Here is a 17,347-nt window from a genome sequence, read left to right as displayed (position 1 = left end):
CCTGGGTCACGTGGGCGCCTGGGTTGTTCCATGGGGCAGGTGCTGCAGTTTAGAAATCCTGGCGCATAGCCAATGGCCACAGAGCCCAACCTATAAGTCCGCTGCCCGCAGTGACTCCCACTGCGGTCTGCTCCCCTGTGCCGGTCCAGCGACAAATGCCAGAACTGCAGAGGGTGGATTCCACACCAAGTCCCAAACATGTGGACTAGGTCATTCACTCTTCACCCTGGGAAGCACCAGTGAGAAGCATGAGTATTGGGATGTCTGTGCCCCCAGGAGAGCCGCTCCTTGGGATCCCGGCCCCTCTTCCCCTTGGGGCTCTCAGGGGCTGGGCCTAAAGGTCCAGGTCCTCCTCCGAGGGTAGAGGCCCCCTGACTCGTGGCCTGTCTTCACTTTACTGGACTTTGGCGAGTTCTCAGTGTTGGCTGCCTGGCCTGCCCCCGGCACCCCACCCTTACTTGCTCCTGCTGACCCTCCACACCCAGTGTGGACCAGGCAGCCCGGAGGCTGCCCCTCCCCTCTCCCTGTCTGCTCCCAACCCTGGGCTACCTCCTGGTGGCCTAAGGGCTGTTTGTGAAGTGTCCAAGCTGTGGACACGACAGGACAAAGCTGTGGGGCGGGGTCCCCCCTCAAAGCACTGTCTACTCTCTTCTCTTAAGAGGACCCCACGCCCCACACACCCCCTCCAGGGTCTGGTCAGGACACCACCCCCCAACTCTGGGAGGGCTATGCCCTGGAATCCAGCTTCCTGAAGAATCTGTCTCTCAGAGACTCCCGGTTCAGAGTTGCTCCTGTGTCTCCTCCCACCCCCAGAATTGGGACCCAGGGCACCCAGGAATGACCCTTTTGAGGCCAGGGGAGAGGAGATCGAAGCGCTGGCTTGAACAGGTGTCCCTGGGGCTCACAGGACACCCCTGCCTGGATCCAGGGCAAGGGCCTCCCTTCTTCTCCTCCCTCCTGGATCCTCGGTTCCTGTTTGTGGGGAGCTGGGCAGGGCCGTGGGGCCTAGAGTAGCTCTTGGGGTTTGCCAGGCAGGGAAGACTTGGGCCAGACCAGCTCACTTGGTTTCCCAGCTCTGAACCCTGCTCCTTCCTTTGGGTTGGGAGGCTCAGCCAGCCTCAGGGTAGGCGCTTCCTCCATCTGCCTTCACGCCCTCCTCTGCTGGCCTTGGGGAAGGGCTCTCTTGCCCTCTCGTGGCCAGGACGCTGGGGTGAATGCAGCTCGGGACAGAATGAGAAGGAGCGCTTTCTCAGAGGTGAGGGCCTCAGAAACTTGACACCAGTTAGTAAACCTCAACCACAGGAAAGAGGATCACATGCAGGGAAAGAAGAAAGCGCCCTTCAGTTGTTTGTGTAAAGATTTTTTTCTCTCTTAAAGGCTCATTAAAACCTCTCCTGGGTCATTCCTGGTAAAGACCACCATCCAGGGATCAATCAGGAGATGCAGGTGAGGGGAGAGAGAAGGGCAGAAGGAGGAGAGGGTAGGGGAAGGGAAGGGAGGGGAGGACCGACTGGGAGAAGCAAACTTTCCCTACGTTAAAGAACGGGGCAGTAGTGGTGGGTGCCCATCACCAAGATCCTCAAGCTTCTGGCACCCAGCAGGGCTCTCCTGTCCCGAGACGTCTTTCATCTGGAGGTGTTCCCAGAAGGAACAGTGGGGGAGGGGCTGAGAGGGGCTACACCTAGACCCCAGGGAATGAACAGCGGGGCAGTCACCTTGATGGCCCTGGGGTCTGGAGCAGGGCCTGGCCCTGCAGTGGAGATCAGGGTTCTTCCCTGCAGGTGCCATCAGGCTGCTGTGGCTCTGCCCCACCTGGCACGCTGGCTGCCAAGCCCCAGCGGGAGGATGAGGCCTGCCTTGGTCTTGTGGCCCTTGCTGGGGAGGCTTGGTCTTGGTTGTGGGGTGTTTTGTGGATCTCTCCAAAACCTGCTTTGGCTTCAGGTTGAGTCCAGAGCAACAGAAAAAGCATACCCTTCGTCCATTTGCATTCAAATCTTTTCAAAAGAGCAAATAATATTTCCCATAAAAATACCTGCTGCTTTCCCAAAGTGGCCTAAATGGCCAGCAGTGTGGGCGGTGCATTCCTGGGCAGCAATGGAAGAGAGGGGCCAGCTGTTCTTGGCCACGCGTGACCCAACATGGCTGCAGTGCTGAGGGCTCCTGGCTGGGATGGCCAAGCAGGGAACCCCACCCTGCAGGGCTCTGTGCACCCAGGGGTGAGGGAAAGGCCCTCCCTTTCCAGGCGGGGTGCATGCAGGCCAACTTAACAGAGAATCTGCAAGTCTGGAAGCGGGTGTCTTCAGCCAGGAGGTGCTTTGTCCAAGGCGGGAATGAAGCTTTCGTTTGGGTCCCTGGAGAGTTGGTTCCCTGGGTCCAGGGGCTAGGGGGTTTCACACTGGAGACCTGTGGACATCCCAGAGACCCCGTGGTGTGGTGGTCTTTCCCGGGCCAGGGGGCCTTAGGGGCCTTGGGGCCAGGTCTGCAGCGAGGGAGCAGGTGTGGAAGCTGGCTCCGGTCTGCAGAGAGCCCACCAGTGCCCCCAGCACAGAGAGAAGTCCTGGCAGACAGGGTGGCTGCAGTGGGAGCTCAGTACCTCTAACAGAGACAGTGCCCAGTGCATGGAGTTCAGTACTGAGAGAGCTCAGTACCTCTAATAGAGACAGTGCCCAGTGCGGGAAGAGAACAGTGGGCACTCCTGAGGCAGGGGCGTTGGTGCTGGTGAAGGAAGCGGCCGGCTCAGTAGAGGGCGGAACAGCAGGACCTCTTGGTCTGGAATGAAGGATCCTGAGGAGACCCCAGAGCACCATACACACCATCCCACACCATACCCCAAATGTCGGAGGCCCGCTGGCCGCTCTGCTCCCTCGAATTGTCGTTCTCCAGTGAGATCGCACCCAGCCCAGCATCTGGCACCCCCGACCCACCCGCCTCCTGCCGCACCTCCCATCTTGGGAGAGATCCTGTCATCTGAGAAACTGCCCAGCAACGCGAATTCAAGGACGCGCAGAGGGCCTGGTAAGATTTGAGGTTCAGGTACCCCACCTGGACAGCCGTATAGGCCCGGGGCTTGCCTATGGCTAGCCCTCCTGCAGAAGGCACGCTGACGGGTTTCGCGTCCAGGGCCCCTGGAGGCAGCAGAGCCAAGTAGGCCTGCGAGGCCCCGCCCCCTTCACGGCCCCGCCTCCGACCTTGCCCCAGTCTCCGCCCGGCACGAACTGCCGGGAGGGCCTCCGCGCGGCCCCGCCCAGGGATCGGCCCCGCCCTCCCGCCCATTAGTCCTGCCTCCCGGCCCCGCCCCAGCCCCCGCGGCTCTGCAAGTTAGGCCGAAGGAATGTCCGGACTCGGGATCACGCACGACGCATGCGCTGGGTGGGCCCCGTGGCGTTGCCGTGGCTACGGGAGACGCTCTCCCCGAGGGCGCGCTGCGCTTCCGGGGTGGGGCGCGGCTACAGGAAGTGCGTGGCCGCCCGGGGCCATGGCGGCGCTTGCCGTCGTCTTCCTGCTGCTCTGGGCGGCATCCTGGCCGTCGGCCTCGGCCTTCGGCGAAGAGTTCTGGCCTGGCCAGTCGGCAGCCGACATCCTGTCGGGGGCGGCGTCCCGCAGACGGTAAACGCGCGTCCGCGCCATCGGTGGGGCCGGGACCGGGACCCAGAATACAGGGCCGGGAGGCGGGGCTCGGAGAGGGGGTGCGGAGCGTCGGGGCCTCGGTCTGCCCTACACCTTTGGTGCCCTGGCTTGAGGGCGCGAGCCAGGGTCGCCTGGCGACCGCGGCCTCCCGGAGCCCCTTGGAAGGACAGGCTTGGGTCCACGTTAGGGGGCAGGGCGGGGGCCCCAGTTAGTTGATACGGAGTGTTACCTGGCGTTCGAGGAGCCCCAGAATCAGATGTTCGAACAGGGTGGCTCTTAAAGCCCAGCCTTGTTTATCTGCAGGAGAATTTCCACCCTATACAGATGCCGGTTGTTCCATAGATAAGTCTCAGGAGTGAGAAAGAAGCGTCAGTGCCCTACAGCTGTTGAGGGAGGGCCTGACCCAAAACAGACTGCTGGGTGCAGGGTGTACAGACGGTAGACTGGCAGTTTTGGGGAATTGGAGGCCCAGGTCAGGCGTTCCAGCATGGTCTGTTTCGCAAACGGAGGTGCAGAGAAGGGAGGGTGAGACCATAGCAGAAGCAGGAGTCCCCTCCCCGCGCCTTGTGTAGGGGAGTCTCGCTGTGGACAAGGCGGCAGTTCTCAGTGGGTGCTCAGGGACCCCCAAGGTGCCAGTGCTCAGGGACCCCCAAGGTGCCACGTCATTTTGCTAGAAACACTGGGATGCCGTCTGCCTTTTGCACACACTCAAGAATTGATGCTTTTGAACTGTGCTGTTGGAGAAGACTCTTGAGAGTCCCTTGGACTGCAAGGAGATCCAACCAGTCCATTCTGAAGATCATCAGCCCTGGGTGTTCTTTGGAAGGAATGATGCTAAAGCTGAAACTCCAGTACTTTGCCCACCTCATGCGAAGAGTTGACTCATTGGAAAAGACTCTGATGCTGGGAGGGATTGGGGTCAGGAGGAGAAGGGGATGACAGAGGATGAGATGGCTGGATGGCATCACCGACTCAATGGATGTGAGTTTGAGTGAACTCCGGGAGTTGGTGATGGACAGAGAGGCCTGGCTTGCTGCAATTCATGGGGTCACAAAGAGTTGGACAGACTGAGTGACTAAACTGAACTGAACTGATGAGTTTACTGTGGGGGTTTCCAGAGACCACCTGGCTTGTAGTATCATAACACAGGGAATGGAGAAGCAGACAGGAGAATACAGGTGTTGCCTGACTGAAGAGAGACTTGCAGAAATTAAAAACACTGACACTCTTCTCACTCTGATTTTTGTCTTGAATATACTGGAAATTCATAAATAAGTTCTTGCTTTTTTCCTAATATAGGAATTATTGATAGATTTAACTCACATAAACAGCAGCCTTTTGGAGTCCTCAATAATTGTTGAGAATGTAATAATTGTTGAGAATGTGCAGGGGTCCGTAGACCAAGAAGATTGAGAACCCCTATGGGATGAGGGCTCAGATTCTAGCCATTGAGATCCTGCTGGTTTTAGCTGTGAGTTATTGCTGATGGTTAAACAAATGCTAAGATGCTTTCTGCGCCTACTCGAGGGCTCTTTAAGTAACTGGTCTCGTAGAAATGGGTGGGCTGCTGCCTCCACTTTACAGACCAGAAACTCCCAGTGGTGCCTGGTGTCCGGGCCAGGCCGTTGGGTTTTCCACGCAGAGCCTGGCCCTGAGGCGCTGTTGTCCTGCCCCCCCCTGCCAGGTACCTTCTGTACGATGTCAACCCCCCCGAGGGCTTCAACCTCCGCAGAGATGTCTACATCCGCATCGCCTCCCTCCTGAAGACTCTGCTGAAGACGGAGGAGTGGGTGCTGGTGCTGCCCCCCTGGGGCCGCCTCTACCACTGGCAGAGCCCTGACATTCACCAGGTCCGGATTCCCTGGTCTGACTTCTTTGACCTTCCAAGTCTCAACAGAAACATCCCCGTCATTGAGTACGAGCAGTTCATCGCAGGTGAGGTGGGTGGTGGTCCTTGAACTGGGGCCAGGCGGTCATTGGTTCTGGTGTGAATGTCCGGCCAGACCAGAGACCTTGGCCAGTGGGGCCGTCTCTCCTCAGGCCTTTGTGTAGGGGCCCTGCTTCCTGCTGCTGTTTTCCCCGCTACCAGTGATCTTGGTCTTTTCGTAGTTTTTTAGGGAAATGGACCTGAAGCATCTGAGCTATGTGTCCCCTTGCCTCTGAAAACCCGGGCTGGCTTGGTGAAGTGGAGTGGTGATGGGGAGGCCGCTGCCCGGAGGCCGCCTCGTCCCAGCTGGACCGCAGGCCTCCCTTTCTGTGCAGGCCAGGCCGCTCTCACCTGAAGGAAAGCTCGGTGCATGAGTGGTGGGGCCGTGTGCTGGCAGAGACATGTAACGCCATGTCCTGCCTTGTTCAGTCCTGCTCAGGGTTCCTGTTTTAATGTTTTTAAGAGAGAAGAGCTGACGATTTCTTAGAATAAAGGTGTTGGAGCACACTGCTACCTCGTAGGAGACATGGACTTAAATAGGGTCATATCTGCTCCACGTCCCTGGAGCCGCCGGAAAGAGCCAAGCCACGGCTCCTGAGCGCTGGTCGTGGGACTTCTGCTTTGTGAGGGCCTGGGGGCCTGAGAGTTGCGGCTCCCGCCAAGGACAGGCCCGTATGTCCTCACCAGGTTCTGTTCTCGCCGTGCTGCAGGCCCTGTCGCCTGAAGACGTTTTCCCCTTCAAGGTCAGCAGGAACCACACCTGTGGGTGCTGCAGGCCTGGAGCCTTGAAGTGGCTGCTGCTAGGAAGGCGAACCCGAGGCTGGAGGTCGGCCTCCCTACCCGAGAGGGGATGGGGTGTCCCATCTGACCCAGCTCCTCCCAGGGGGGCAGGCTTGGTCTTGCTCTGCACAGGGCTTGGCCCCCAGGGAACTGGCCCCTGACTTGCTGGTGGGGCGCGGCCTCGACCACGAGCTGGGCCAAGTGATAGCAGACAGGTGTGGTTCCTGCTGCTCTGCCAGCCTCATCCCTTGGGCTGGGCAGCAGGGTGAGCACTGAGCCCGCTGGTGACAGTGTGAAGGTGGCAGCCTTGGCCCCACTTAGGTTTCTTCCTGCAGAGGGGACAGGCGTGGGTGCCAGCCCAGAAGACCCTCAGGCCTTGTGCCGTGGGTGTATCAGCGTCTCAGTTCCGGTGTCACCACCTCTGCCTTGCAGTAGGAGCCCCTGAGCTTTGGGTGTTAGTGCCCAAGCCAAACGAATGTGGATGACCCTGGGTTTCACTCGTTGGAGTGCGCTCATTCCCAGGCTCCATCGTTCCGCCTGTGAACACCTCTTCACTGAGCACCGGCTGGTGGCCCGGAGGCTCTAGGTGCGAGGGGAGTGGTGGGTGAGAGGGACACTGACTCCTGCTCTCCTGGGCCCCTCGTTGCAGAGTGGGGGCCAAGCTTAAGTCAGTGGTGAGGACACGCAGCTCTGGGGCAGGCACCAGAGCCACAGGATGAGAAAGCTGGAAGTGGTGTGGGGTCTGGGTGGTGGTCGTGGCCTGGGAAGGCATCTTTTTTGGGGAGCTGCTGTTTGAATGGCCTCACAGGGGTCAAGAGAGAGCCCTGGAGGAGATAGCTGGTCAGGGGCCTGGGGAAGGCGTGTGCCCTGGGCTCCAAGCACCACGGGGAGGGAGCCAGAGGAGGAAGACCCGGGAGAGGAGAGGGCAGAGGACCAGCCCTGCCCCCAGGGAAGGGGAGTGTGGCCATAGAGGGAAGAGGGCCCAGGGCCCTCCCAGGTGCTGTCAGAGGTCAGGGCAGCGTGGAGCCCAGAGGAGCTGAGGGGCCTGGACGTCCCCACCCTGGCAGCCCTCCCGCCCCGTCAGACCCCCATGTCCTGAGGTTCTTTTTCCATCATTTCTCCTTACAAGCTCTCTCCAGTCCTGTTTGGGAAGACAGTGTTGTTCCATACGGGGCGATTCTCTGTGTCCCCGTAACCTGGGCTGTGGTCCCCGTTCTCGTCTGTCCTGTCTCCTCCAGAGTCTGGCGGGCCCTTCATCGACCAGGTCTACGTCCTGCAAGGCTACGCGGAAGGCTGGAAGGAGGGGGCCTGGGAAGAGAAGATTGACAGCCGGCCCTGCCTCGAGCCACCGCTGTACTCTCAGGACAAGCACGAGTATTACAGGTACCGCTGGGAGGTCCACGGGCGCGGCCCACGTCCAGGGTGGCTCTTGTTGCCGCATCTGGGGACTCGGGCTGTTTAGAAGTACCCGTTTGCACTTCTGATGCGTTTGAGCCTGGTCGTGGAGATGGCATCACCCCAGGCCACGCTGCTGTCAGAAGAGCGGCCTGGGGAAGTGCTGTCCCTCTTCTCCTCCCTCTGCCGCCTCCACAGCCCCCTTCCCCAGCAGAGGACCAGAGTAATGTGGTTCTAAGAACTAGGAGCTCTTGAGAGCAGAGTTGGTTTGAGGATAGTTACACCAAAACGGGCCCTGACACATAAAGCGTGATTTCCTCCGGGTTCCTCTGGGGCCGCCCTGTTTTCCCATCATTGAACCATCCAGCTTCCTGAAAAGAGCGTCAGTGGTCTCATCAGATGAGATGAAATTTGTGATTTCTTTAAAAATTTCCACACTATCACTACCTGCGATCACAACCAAGTTTTCACATAGGAACTGGCCGAGTTTCTCCAGGTCAGGCTGTGCATCTGGACTTGACTCCCTGCCCATGGACGAACACACCACACTGACGGGGTGCCGTGGGTCTTATTTTCCAGAGGATGGTTTTGGGGTTACGAAGAGACGAGGGGTTTAAACGTTTCCTGTCTGTCTGTCCAGGGATCGGCCTCCATCATCGCGCCTGTACTATTGAGAAACACGTCTGCACGGTGAGTGTCTGCGTGGTCCCTGGATGATGGCTGGTACGTGTGTGCGCGTGTGTGTCTGTGTGCCATGCTGCTGGCACGGCTTGTGGCTGGGGGGGGGGGTGGGGCACTCCCTGGAGGATTAGCCCTCAGCCCTCCCCCACCCCCGGGGGCCTGGCGGTCAGGATCCAGGGAGCACCCGCAGGAGCACTCCCGGGTGGGGCGGCCACGCCTGTTGTCTTCTGGGTGCTGCTTGGAGCAGCTGTGCTCCGAGCCTCACCTTGGTGTGTGTGGTGGGGGTTGTCTCTGGTCCCATCACTGGTGGGTGGTGCAGTCGGATTCACACCCAGATCCTGCCCTGGGGTCCCGTCTGAGCTGGTCGGGGGAGTTGGGGCCACGGTGTGCAGGTGGGGGCGGGGGGCTGGAGGAGAGGACAGGGATGAGGGCCACGAGGTTGTGAGGCTGAAGCAGGGTCAGGGCCAGGACAGGAGCAGGACGAGTGACCGCTGAGGAACCGGGGGCTGGGGCAGCCTGCAGCTGGTCTTGGAGGCTCACGGTGGAGGAGGAGCGCTTCCCCTTGAGGGGGGTGGAGGAGGGGGGTCACTCCTGAATCAGGCCTTTGCGAAGCTGGGCTCTGAGAGGTCAGAGGAACAGCTCGAGCCTGGGCACAGTGCCCTGGCAGCCGCTCCAGGCCCCTTGTCTAGGAAGTCTGTCGACACGCCTGGGCTCTCTCTCAAGCAGAAAATCAGGCACGCGCACACCTCCCCCCGCCCCCCACACACACACACTACCCCCCCCCACACACACACACACACTCTGGGCAGCACCAGAGGGTCAGTAGGAAGGGGCACGGGGTCTCGGGCGAGTCCCAGGGTAAGGGAAGCTCCTCTGGAGGTGCATGCTTGATTCCAGCATGCCCTGGGAGTTCCCCGCAGGTGTGAGTTGTGGGGGACTTGGGGACCCGGAAAAGCCGGCCCTCCCATTCCACCATCAGTGTCCTGAGCCTGCAGCAGGCGCTGAGCCCCTTCCCTGCTCTCTGGAGCCTGGAAGCTCTGCCTGTCCCAGCACTGCCCCATGTGCCAGGACGCCAGGCCGATCCCTCCTGGGCCTTCATAAATAAAACACAGGTGGGCCCACGTGCTCTGCTCAGTGGGTCCAATCTCCACGAAGAGAAGAAGACACACAAGGTTGCCAGAGGTTTGGGACCCTGTGATACAAGTCCTAAAACTTTGCATTTCTAAAGAAAACAGATCTGGCTGAAGTTTTGGGCTGTGGGGCAGGTTTTTTGTGTTTTTTTGTCCTATTTGCAGGTAAGGGGATCTGAGCCCAGGAGAGACTGGTGCCCAGGGACCCTTCCGTTTAAGAGACACTGGTGGGAGGGAGCAGGGTTAGGGTTAGGTTGCTGAGATGTGAGGCCAGACAAGGTGGGGCACCCCTACCACACAGGTAACTCAAGATGTGAAAAGCACTAACCAAAGAGAGGATGGATACGTTCAATTACATTGAAGTTTAATAAGGCTTGGAAACAAACCACAGAGAGGGGTACTTGTAGCCTGTCCTGTGGGACCCAGATGCAGACAGAGCTCCTGAAGGCCTGTGAGTACAGGGCAGGCAGCCTTGGAGCAGATTCAGCAAAACACACAATTATGTACATTGTCGGGGGTATCAGGTACACCTTGTTTGTGGTCAGGGGGATACACTGCCCTTAGACTCGAGGAGAGACGCAGCCCACTGGCCCGCAGTGCCCTTGGGAGAAAGGAGGTGGGAGACCCCTGGGAGTGCAGGGGACGTCAGGAGGAGGTGGGCAGGCTTGTGACCCTAAGTGCCTGCAGGAGCATCCCATGCGTGTTCTGGAATATTCCTGTGAGCCCCAACTGCTGCTGCTATTAAGTCGCTTCAGTCGTGTCCAAGTCTGTGCGACCCCATAGATGGCAGCTCACCAGGCTCCCCTGTCCCTGGGATTCTCCAGGCAAGAACACTGGAGTGGGTCACCATTTCCTTCTCCAATGCATGAAAGTGAAAAGTGAAAGTGAAGTCGCTTAGTCATGCCTGACTCTTAGCGACCCCGTGGGCTGGAGCCTACCAGGCTCCTCTGTCTATGGGACTTTCCAGGCAAGAGTACTGGAGTGGGGTGCCATTGCCTTCTCCGTTGGAAAAGCTAGGTTGTGCAAATTCAGAATTGAAGCACGACTGAGCCGTGAAAATCAAAAAGCACGGCTGCCTCCAGCAAAGGTGATCACTGGGAGCAAACAGCAAGTGGGAAAAGCAGAAGATAAGTCCAGCCCTCCCAGGGCGGGAAGTTAGAGAGGCACGGCTGCCCGCCCGTGGGGGTCCTGGGGCCAGGGCATGGCTGCAGCACACCCTCCAGGCCCCTAGAGCTGCTTCAGAACCCTGCTTGGCCGTTGGCGGGGTGGGATACCCATGTCTGCAGGCTGTGCTGTGTTTTGTCATAAAACGGAGTCTTCAGAAACAGTCTCTGTTTTCACAGGGACCCCGGGCCACCACTGGGTCCATCCCCTCCCATCTTTCCAGGACTCTTCTTCTCCCACCCAGTGCTCATGTCCGTCTCCCTGTTAAGCACACGTGTACTCACACCACAGGCGTGTTCTCTGCAGTGTCCTGTTTGTCTCTTTCCCACTTGGTGGTACCCTTTGGGAGTCTCTGTGAGGTAAGACCCTGAGGTCACTGCAGAGGTTGCCACGTTCCTCTGCAGCTGTCCTCGCACAGAGGCAGAGGGTTCACGGAACCTGCCTGAGTTGGTGGCCTTTGACCAGTCCCAGGTTTTGCCATCACAAACAGGAACCGTGTTTGCACAGTCATGGGGGAGTGAGGACACAGGCCTTTGCCTGGAGCAGAAGCTGGGTCTTGCCTTCCGAGTGGTGGCCGCCGAGCCATTGTCGCCACGCAGCCCCAGGCAGGGCGCTTGGGCTCTGGAGCTGACGAGTGAGGGTGGACCTCTGCTATGTTCATTTGTTTCTTTGATTTCAGAGTAAAACCATGTTGAAAAGCTCTTTTGAAATGTTTTTCTGTGAAGTATCTATTTAAATATTTTGCCAATTTGTTTCTCTGCAGAAGTTTTAAACTTACATATTCAAAGTTGTTATCCTGTTTATTCTTTAAAGGTTTCTATGTGTGTGTGTGTTTTAAATAATCTTTTAGTTCAGTTCATTCGCTCAGTCGTGTCCAACTCTGCTACCCCGTGGATTGCAGCACACCAGGCTTCCCTGTCCATCACCAACTCCTGGAGCTTACTCAAATTCATGTCCATTGAGTCAGTGATGCCATCCAACCATCTCATCCTCTGTTGTCCACTTCTCCTCCCGCCTTCAATTTTTCCCAGCATCAGGGCTTTTCCGGTGAGTCAGTTCTTCGCATCAGGTGGCCAAAGCATTGGGAGTTTCAGCATCAGCATCAGTCCTTCAATGAATATTCAGGACTAATTTCCTTTAGGATGTACTGGTTGGATCTCTTTGCAGTCCATGGGACTTTCAAGAGTCATCTCCAACACCACAGTTCAAAAGTATCAATTCTTTGGCGCTCAGCTTTCTTCATAGTCCAACTCTTACATCCATACATGACTACTGGAAAAACTATAGCTTTGATTAGATGGACCTTTGTCAGCAAAGTGATGTCTCTGTTTTCTAATATGCCGTCTAGGTTGGTCATAACTTTCCTTCCAAGGAGCAAGCATCTTTTAATTTCATGGCTGCAGTCACCATCTGCAGTGATTTTGGAGCCCGAAAGAAGTCACTCACTGTTTCTGTTGTTTCCTCATCTATTTGCCGTGAAATGATGGGACCGGATGCCATGATCTTAGTTTTCTGAATGTTGAGTTTCAAGCCAAGGTTTTCACTCTTTTGCACTTTCATCAAGAGGCTCTTTAGTTCTTGGCTTTCTACCATAAGGGTGGTGTCATCTGCATATCTGAGGTTATTGATATTTCTCCCGGCAGTCTTCATTCCACCTTGTGCTTCATCCAGCCCGGCATTTCACATGATGTACTCTGCATATAAGTTAAGTAAGCAGGTGACAATATACAGCCTTGATGTACTCCTTTCCCAATTTGGAACCAGTCTGTTGTTCCATGTCCAGTTCTAACTATTGCTTCTTGACCTGCATACAGATTTCCCAGGAGGCAGGTAAGGCGGTCTGGTATTCCCATCTTTTGAAGAATTTTAAGGCTTTAGCATGGTCAATCAACCAGAAGGAGATGTTGTTATAATCTTTACCATTTCAGTATTCTTAAAAATTCTTTCTTATTCTACTTTTTATAGTTTCAGTTTCCACAATTAACTCTTAGCCCCTGAGGATCTGTTTTGGCTTAAAAATGGAGCCTCTGATCACCCCATCCGTGTCCCCCACCCAGGCATCTGGGAGCCGCCCTCTCCAGGGTTGTCCTGCCCAGGGGGCCAGCCTGGAGTGGATGTGGCCTGTTCTGGAGGGTCCTCTCTGCGTGTTCTGACTCTTCAAGTTGCTTGATGAGCTCAGGTGGGCAGCCTCTTCTGCCCCGCACTTTGAAGGATCGAGTTGACGCTTCCCTGAAGAAGGGGCCTGCCTTTTAGCCGGAGAAGGACGCACACGACGAGGCTTCTCTTTTGTAAGGTGATCCTTAGAAGCAGGGGTAAGCACTCGCGTGCTCCTTTGGGCTGGCTGTGGTGGCTTGGCTTTGCCCTTGACCCAGGAGTGCGAGTTAAGCCACAGCTGCTCCAATGTCGAGCCAGCTCCGCGTTCCTGGTACGAGCTCCATCTGTCGTTCGTTTTTCTCTTAGTGTGTTGCTGGGTTCTGTTGGCTGGTGTTATTCGTTTTGTGTATTTGTGTGGTTTTTTGCATTGATAGTCACAAGTGAGCTGGCTGCTGAGAAGTTCAGTGGCTAGGGCAGGAGCGAGTCCGTGAACATTTAGAGCCACTGAGGAAGCAGAAGCCCTCTGCAGACGGCTGCCTTTGGGAGGGTCGTCAGAGACTTGCCCTCATGCACCCAGCTGACCCTACAGGGTTTGGACCCGCTCAGGTTTTGTCCTGGACTGTTCCCTGGCCCAGGGCCCTCCCACATGACGGTACTCAGTGGAGCACATGGGCATAAAGACCTTCTTTTTCTGTTGTTTAAAAATAGGTCTGTGATGTTGGACCGAGCCGAGAACCTCCTCCACGACCACTACGGTGGGAAGGAGTATTGGGATGTGAGTGTTGCCTCGAGCATCTGTGTGAACGTGTGTAGTTTGGGAAATACATCCCCCCCCCCCCCCCCCGCCCCCGCCTCAACACACATGCACGTGCACACACACACACAGAGCAGCTCCTGTGTCTGCCTGCTGACTGACACAATGAGGCCCAGAGTATCTGGGGGTGGGCCCACTGGCAGGTGCTCCCCACCTGCCCACGGAGGTGCTCCTGGCAGAGGGCTGGGGCATCCCGGGCCCTCCTCCTGCACCGGCTGTCCCTGCTGCTGGCGCTGGGCGCCTGGACAAGAGCTCTGGCCCCACGTGCTCAGCCATGGGAGGTGGGCGCTGTCTGCTCGACTCCTTGACTGTGGGACTGGGCTCTGCTTTGGCGGGGAAGTGCTGGCTCTGGTGGATGGATGGTGATGGAGGTGGGCCAAGGCCTTCCGTCCTGGGGTGGGGATGCCTAGTCATCAGGTGTCTGGTTTGGAAAAGAGGTGCCGTCCTGCCCATGGAGGCCCAGTGCAAAAGCATCAGACGTTTCCTGAGAAGAACCCTCGGCTACGAGGTGGAGACCCAGGTGATGTCGGCACGCCTGGCCTGTCCACGGCTCTGCCAGGAGCATCAGGGTGGGTGGGCGGGCTGCAGGGATAGCTCCCACCCTCCCACGGGTACCAAAACTGACTCTTAGCAGGGACATTTGTCTGTTGTTGACGTGAAATAGAAGTGGGGGTTGGGCTGGGCAGAGGCCCCCAAGTGAGAGCCCTGCTCCTTGGACTCAGGCACCTCCTGAACGGGTGGTTTCAGAATCACAGAAGGGCCGTTGTCATCACGTGGACGTGGGTTCTGTGCCTCTCAGCAGCACTGGGCCCCACCAGCCCTGCAGGGTGATGACCCCTCAGCACTTTCCCGACCCTGCCAGTCACATTCAAGGGCCCCAGGCCACGGGGACACTTGGGAGGAGAGAGAGCTGCAGCGTCGGCCTGCACAGCCCATCGGAGCATACCAGGCCGATGTGGTCACGCCCCCTGGACGCTCCTGACTGTCCGAATGGTGGGCTCCACCTTGAGTCCACTGCCTGAGGCCCTAGCTCGCTCGTTGCCCTCATGTTGGACTCCGGATGGATGAGAGGGTTCTGGGGACAAGAGGGAATGGCGGGCGAGGAGGGTTGGTGACAGGCTCATGGCCCGTCTTCCTGCAGACCCGGCGCAGCATGGTGTTCGCCAGGCACCTGCGGGCAGTAGGGGATGAGTTCAGGAGCAGGTACCTCAACTCCACAGACGTGGCCGATGGAATCCCCTTTGAGGAGGACTGGACCCAGATGAAGGTAACCCCCCTCCCCCGTAATCCTGGGGGGCGGGGTGCATTTCTCTCTTGAGATGCCTCACAACTAGGCCCTTAAAAGTTAGGAATGGTCTCAAGGGGGCATGCTTGCCCATCACAGGGCTTCTGGCCCTGCACCCCAGTTACCCAAGCTACTGCTCATCAGCAGGGAGCCCCATCCTAGCGTAAACCTGAGGACATTGGTAATCAGTCCAGGGACAGACCCCATCAGGCCCTGAATCCTGCCTGCCTGTCACCAGCTCAGCCAGTTTGGTCCCCCTTCACCAGGTCAAGCTGGGCTCCTCGCTGGGGGGCCCATACCTGGGCGTCCACCTGAGGAGGAAAGACTTCATCTGGGGGCACAGGGAGGACGTGCCCAGCCTGGACGGGGCCGTGCGGAAGATCCGCAGCCTCATGAAGGCCCACCAGCTGGACAAGGTGTTCGTGGCCACAGATGCCGTCAGGAAGGGTATTCAGCTCCTGTCCATCTGTTCCTCCCTGGGTTAATAGTGGGGTCGTGTTTCTGTCCTCGTCCCCCACCCTATGGTCCTGCTTGTGGGCACGTGTGCGCGAGTCCCTCTTGCCCTGTGTGAGTCCTGGGCATGTGTATATGTGTGTGCTAGTCCCCTGCAGTCTGTGAGTCATAGGCACGTGTGCATGCATGTGTGAGTTCCCTGTACCCTGCAGAGTTGTGGGTAGTTCATGCCTGTGCGAGCCCCCCGCAGTGCCCCCTCACCAGCCCCCTCGCGCCCACAGAGCTGGAGGAGTTGCGGAGGCTGCTGCCTGAGATGGTGCGGTTCGAACCCACGTGGGAGGAGCTGGAGCTCTACAAGGATGGGGGCGTGGCCATCGTGGACCAGTGGATCTGTGCGCATGCCCGGTGAGCGCCCCCTCACCTACGGCCCGTGTTCCTGGCTGGGTCCTCGTGCAGACAGGGGCCGGTCTGCTCGCCCACCCATGGGTCCTGAACCCAGGCCGCTTGCTGGTGACCGGCTGCAGGGAACCCTGGCCAAGGGGACTGGGGCGAGGGCCCGGGCACGCGTCTGGGTGGGTGGTGGATGGGGGATTGCGCTGCAGCCCTGGTGACAACCTGTTCCTCGGCAGGTTTTTTATCGGCACATCAGTCTCCACGTTCTCCTTTCGAATTCACGAGGAGAGGGAGATCCTGGGCTTGGACCCCAAGACAACATACAACCGGTTCTGCGGGGACGAGGAGAAGGCGTGTGAGCAGCCTACTCATTGGAGGATTGCGTACTGAGCCCACACGGCTGCCCGAGGACACGTGTGCCCTCCCGGACCTCAGGCTGGGGACCCGCGGAGCGGCGCTGTGCACCGCCTCGGCCTGGTTGTCTCTCTCTGAGCCGGCACCTCTGCATCCCCAGGACTTGGGTTGCTTTCACTTGGGATCCATCCGGAAGCACGTGTCTGCAGCCAGCGAGGCCCCCGGTGATGCCGCGGAGGTTCTGGCTTCTCCCTACTGACCTTGGTCTGCGGGGTTTCCAGCAGTGTTGGCAAGCGTGGTACCTGGGCTGCTCCAGCCCTGGGCCAGTGGACGCAGTGCTGACTCTGTCTGTGGCCCAGAGCAGTGCCCTTGGCCCTGCCCTTCTCCCCACAGAACTCCATGCCAGCTGGATGGCAGGCGGACCCCACCTCACCAGGGCTGGGCTGAGGCTTGTTGGGGGCTGTGATCCCCACCCCTCACCTTGGCCTGAGTCAGAGCTCCAGAATGCTCCTCAGGAGGGCCCAGTGCTCTGTTAGCTCATATTGGGGTGGGGGGTGGGGGGAAGTCCTTCCGGGATTGTCCGCAGGGTCTCTCCAGGTGGTGTGGTCTAATGGCCACAGCAACATGGTGGGCAACCAGATGCTCGTCCTTGAAGCCTCTGTGCCCCGGCGCCCTGCTTTGTGGGCAAAGGGAGCAGCTGAGAGGAGCAGGGTCAGTCCAGCCTCAGACCGGGCACCCAGCTTCGCCAACACCTGGGGTGACCGCTGATGTGGGTGTGGGATAGAGCCCTGACCTTCCTGTGTCTCCTTCAGGGTCCTAGGTGTCGTTCTCGGCCGTGCAGGGTGAAACGACAAGATATTTATTCTTTCTCCGTTTGTACATCAAATGTTAATAAAAATACATTTTCTAAAAGCGGTGCTGCTTCCGCCCGAGTGCTCTTTTGGCCAGGAGCTGGACCAAGTGTTTGGACTTGGTTGTCACCTTCCTCTTTCAGGAAGGCAAGCTGCTCTGTTGTCAGCGTGTTGGTGGGTGTGAGCGCGATGGAGGCACTGCCCACACCACCAGCCCTTCTGTCCTTAACTCATGGCCCCAGATGTGGTGGTAAAGAGTCTGTGGTTCCAGTCGTTTTGAGAACTGCTGTCTAGGCACCAAGTGGTGGGAGCCCTGAGGTCACAGAGCCCCGAGGCCATCAGCAAAGCCTCCCACGGTGGAGATGGCTTGGGGTGCTGTGCAGGGACAGGAGGACCCCC

The 17,347-nt window shown here is 58.2% G+C and overlaps 1 protein-coding gene across 2 annotated transcripts; it reads left to right on the top strand.

Annotated features, from left to right (window-relative positions):
* Positions 1–3,439: 3,439 nt before the first annotated feature.
* Positions 3,440–17,012, top strand: POFUT2 (protein O-fucosyltransferase 2). 2 transcript variants are annotated; one of them, XM_006052231.4, is made up of 9 exons: positions 3,441–3,606; positions 5,312–5,562; positions 7,573–7,717; positions 8,309–8,419; positions 13,507–13,573; positions 14,754–14,879; positions 15,164–15,344; positions 15,632–15,755; positions 15,980–16,274. In XM_006052231.4, exons 1-9 carry the CDS (start codon positions 3,476–3,478, stop codon positions 16,131–16,133), a joined length of 1,290 nt encoding a protein of 429 aa, XP_006052293.3. In that variant the 5' UTR covers positions 3,441–3,475; the 3' UTR covers positions 16,134–16,274. The 2 variants fall into 2 exon arrangements, with proteins under 2 accessions (XP_006052292.3, XP_006052293.3); XM_006052230.4 differs by lacking the exon at positions 15,164–15,344 and having other exon boundaries at positions 3,440–3,606; positions 15,980–17,012.
* The last annotated feature ends 335 nt before the right edge of the window (positions 17,013–17,347 follow it).

Source organism: Bubalus bubalis, chromosome 1 (genome assembly GCF_019923935.1).
Source record: "Bubalus bubalis isolate 160015118507 breed Murrah chromosome 1, NDDB_SH_1, whole genome shotgun sequence".
In the NCBI taxonomy this organism is placed as follows: Eukaryota; Metazoa; Chordata; class Mammalia; order Artiodactyla; family Bovidae; genus Bubalus; species Bubalus bubalis.
Note: the sequence above shows the minus strand (reverse complement) of the source record. Positions and strands in the feature narration are given on the sequence as shown.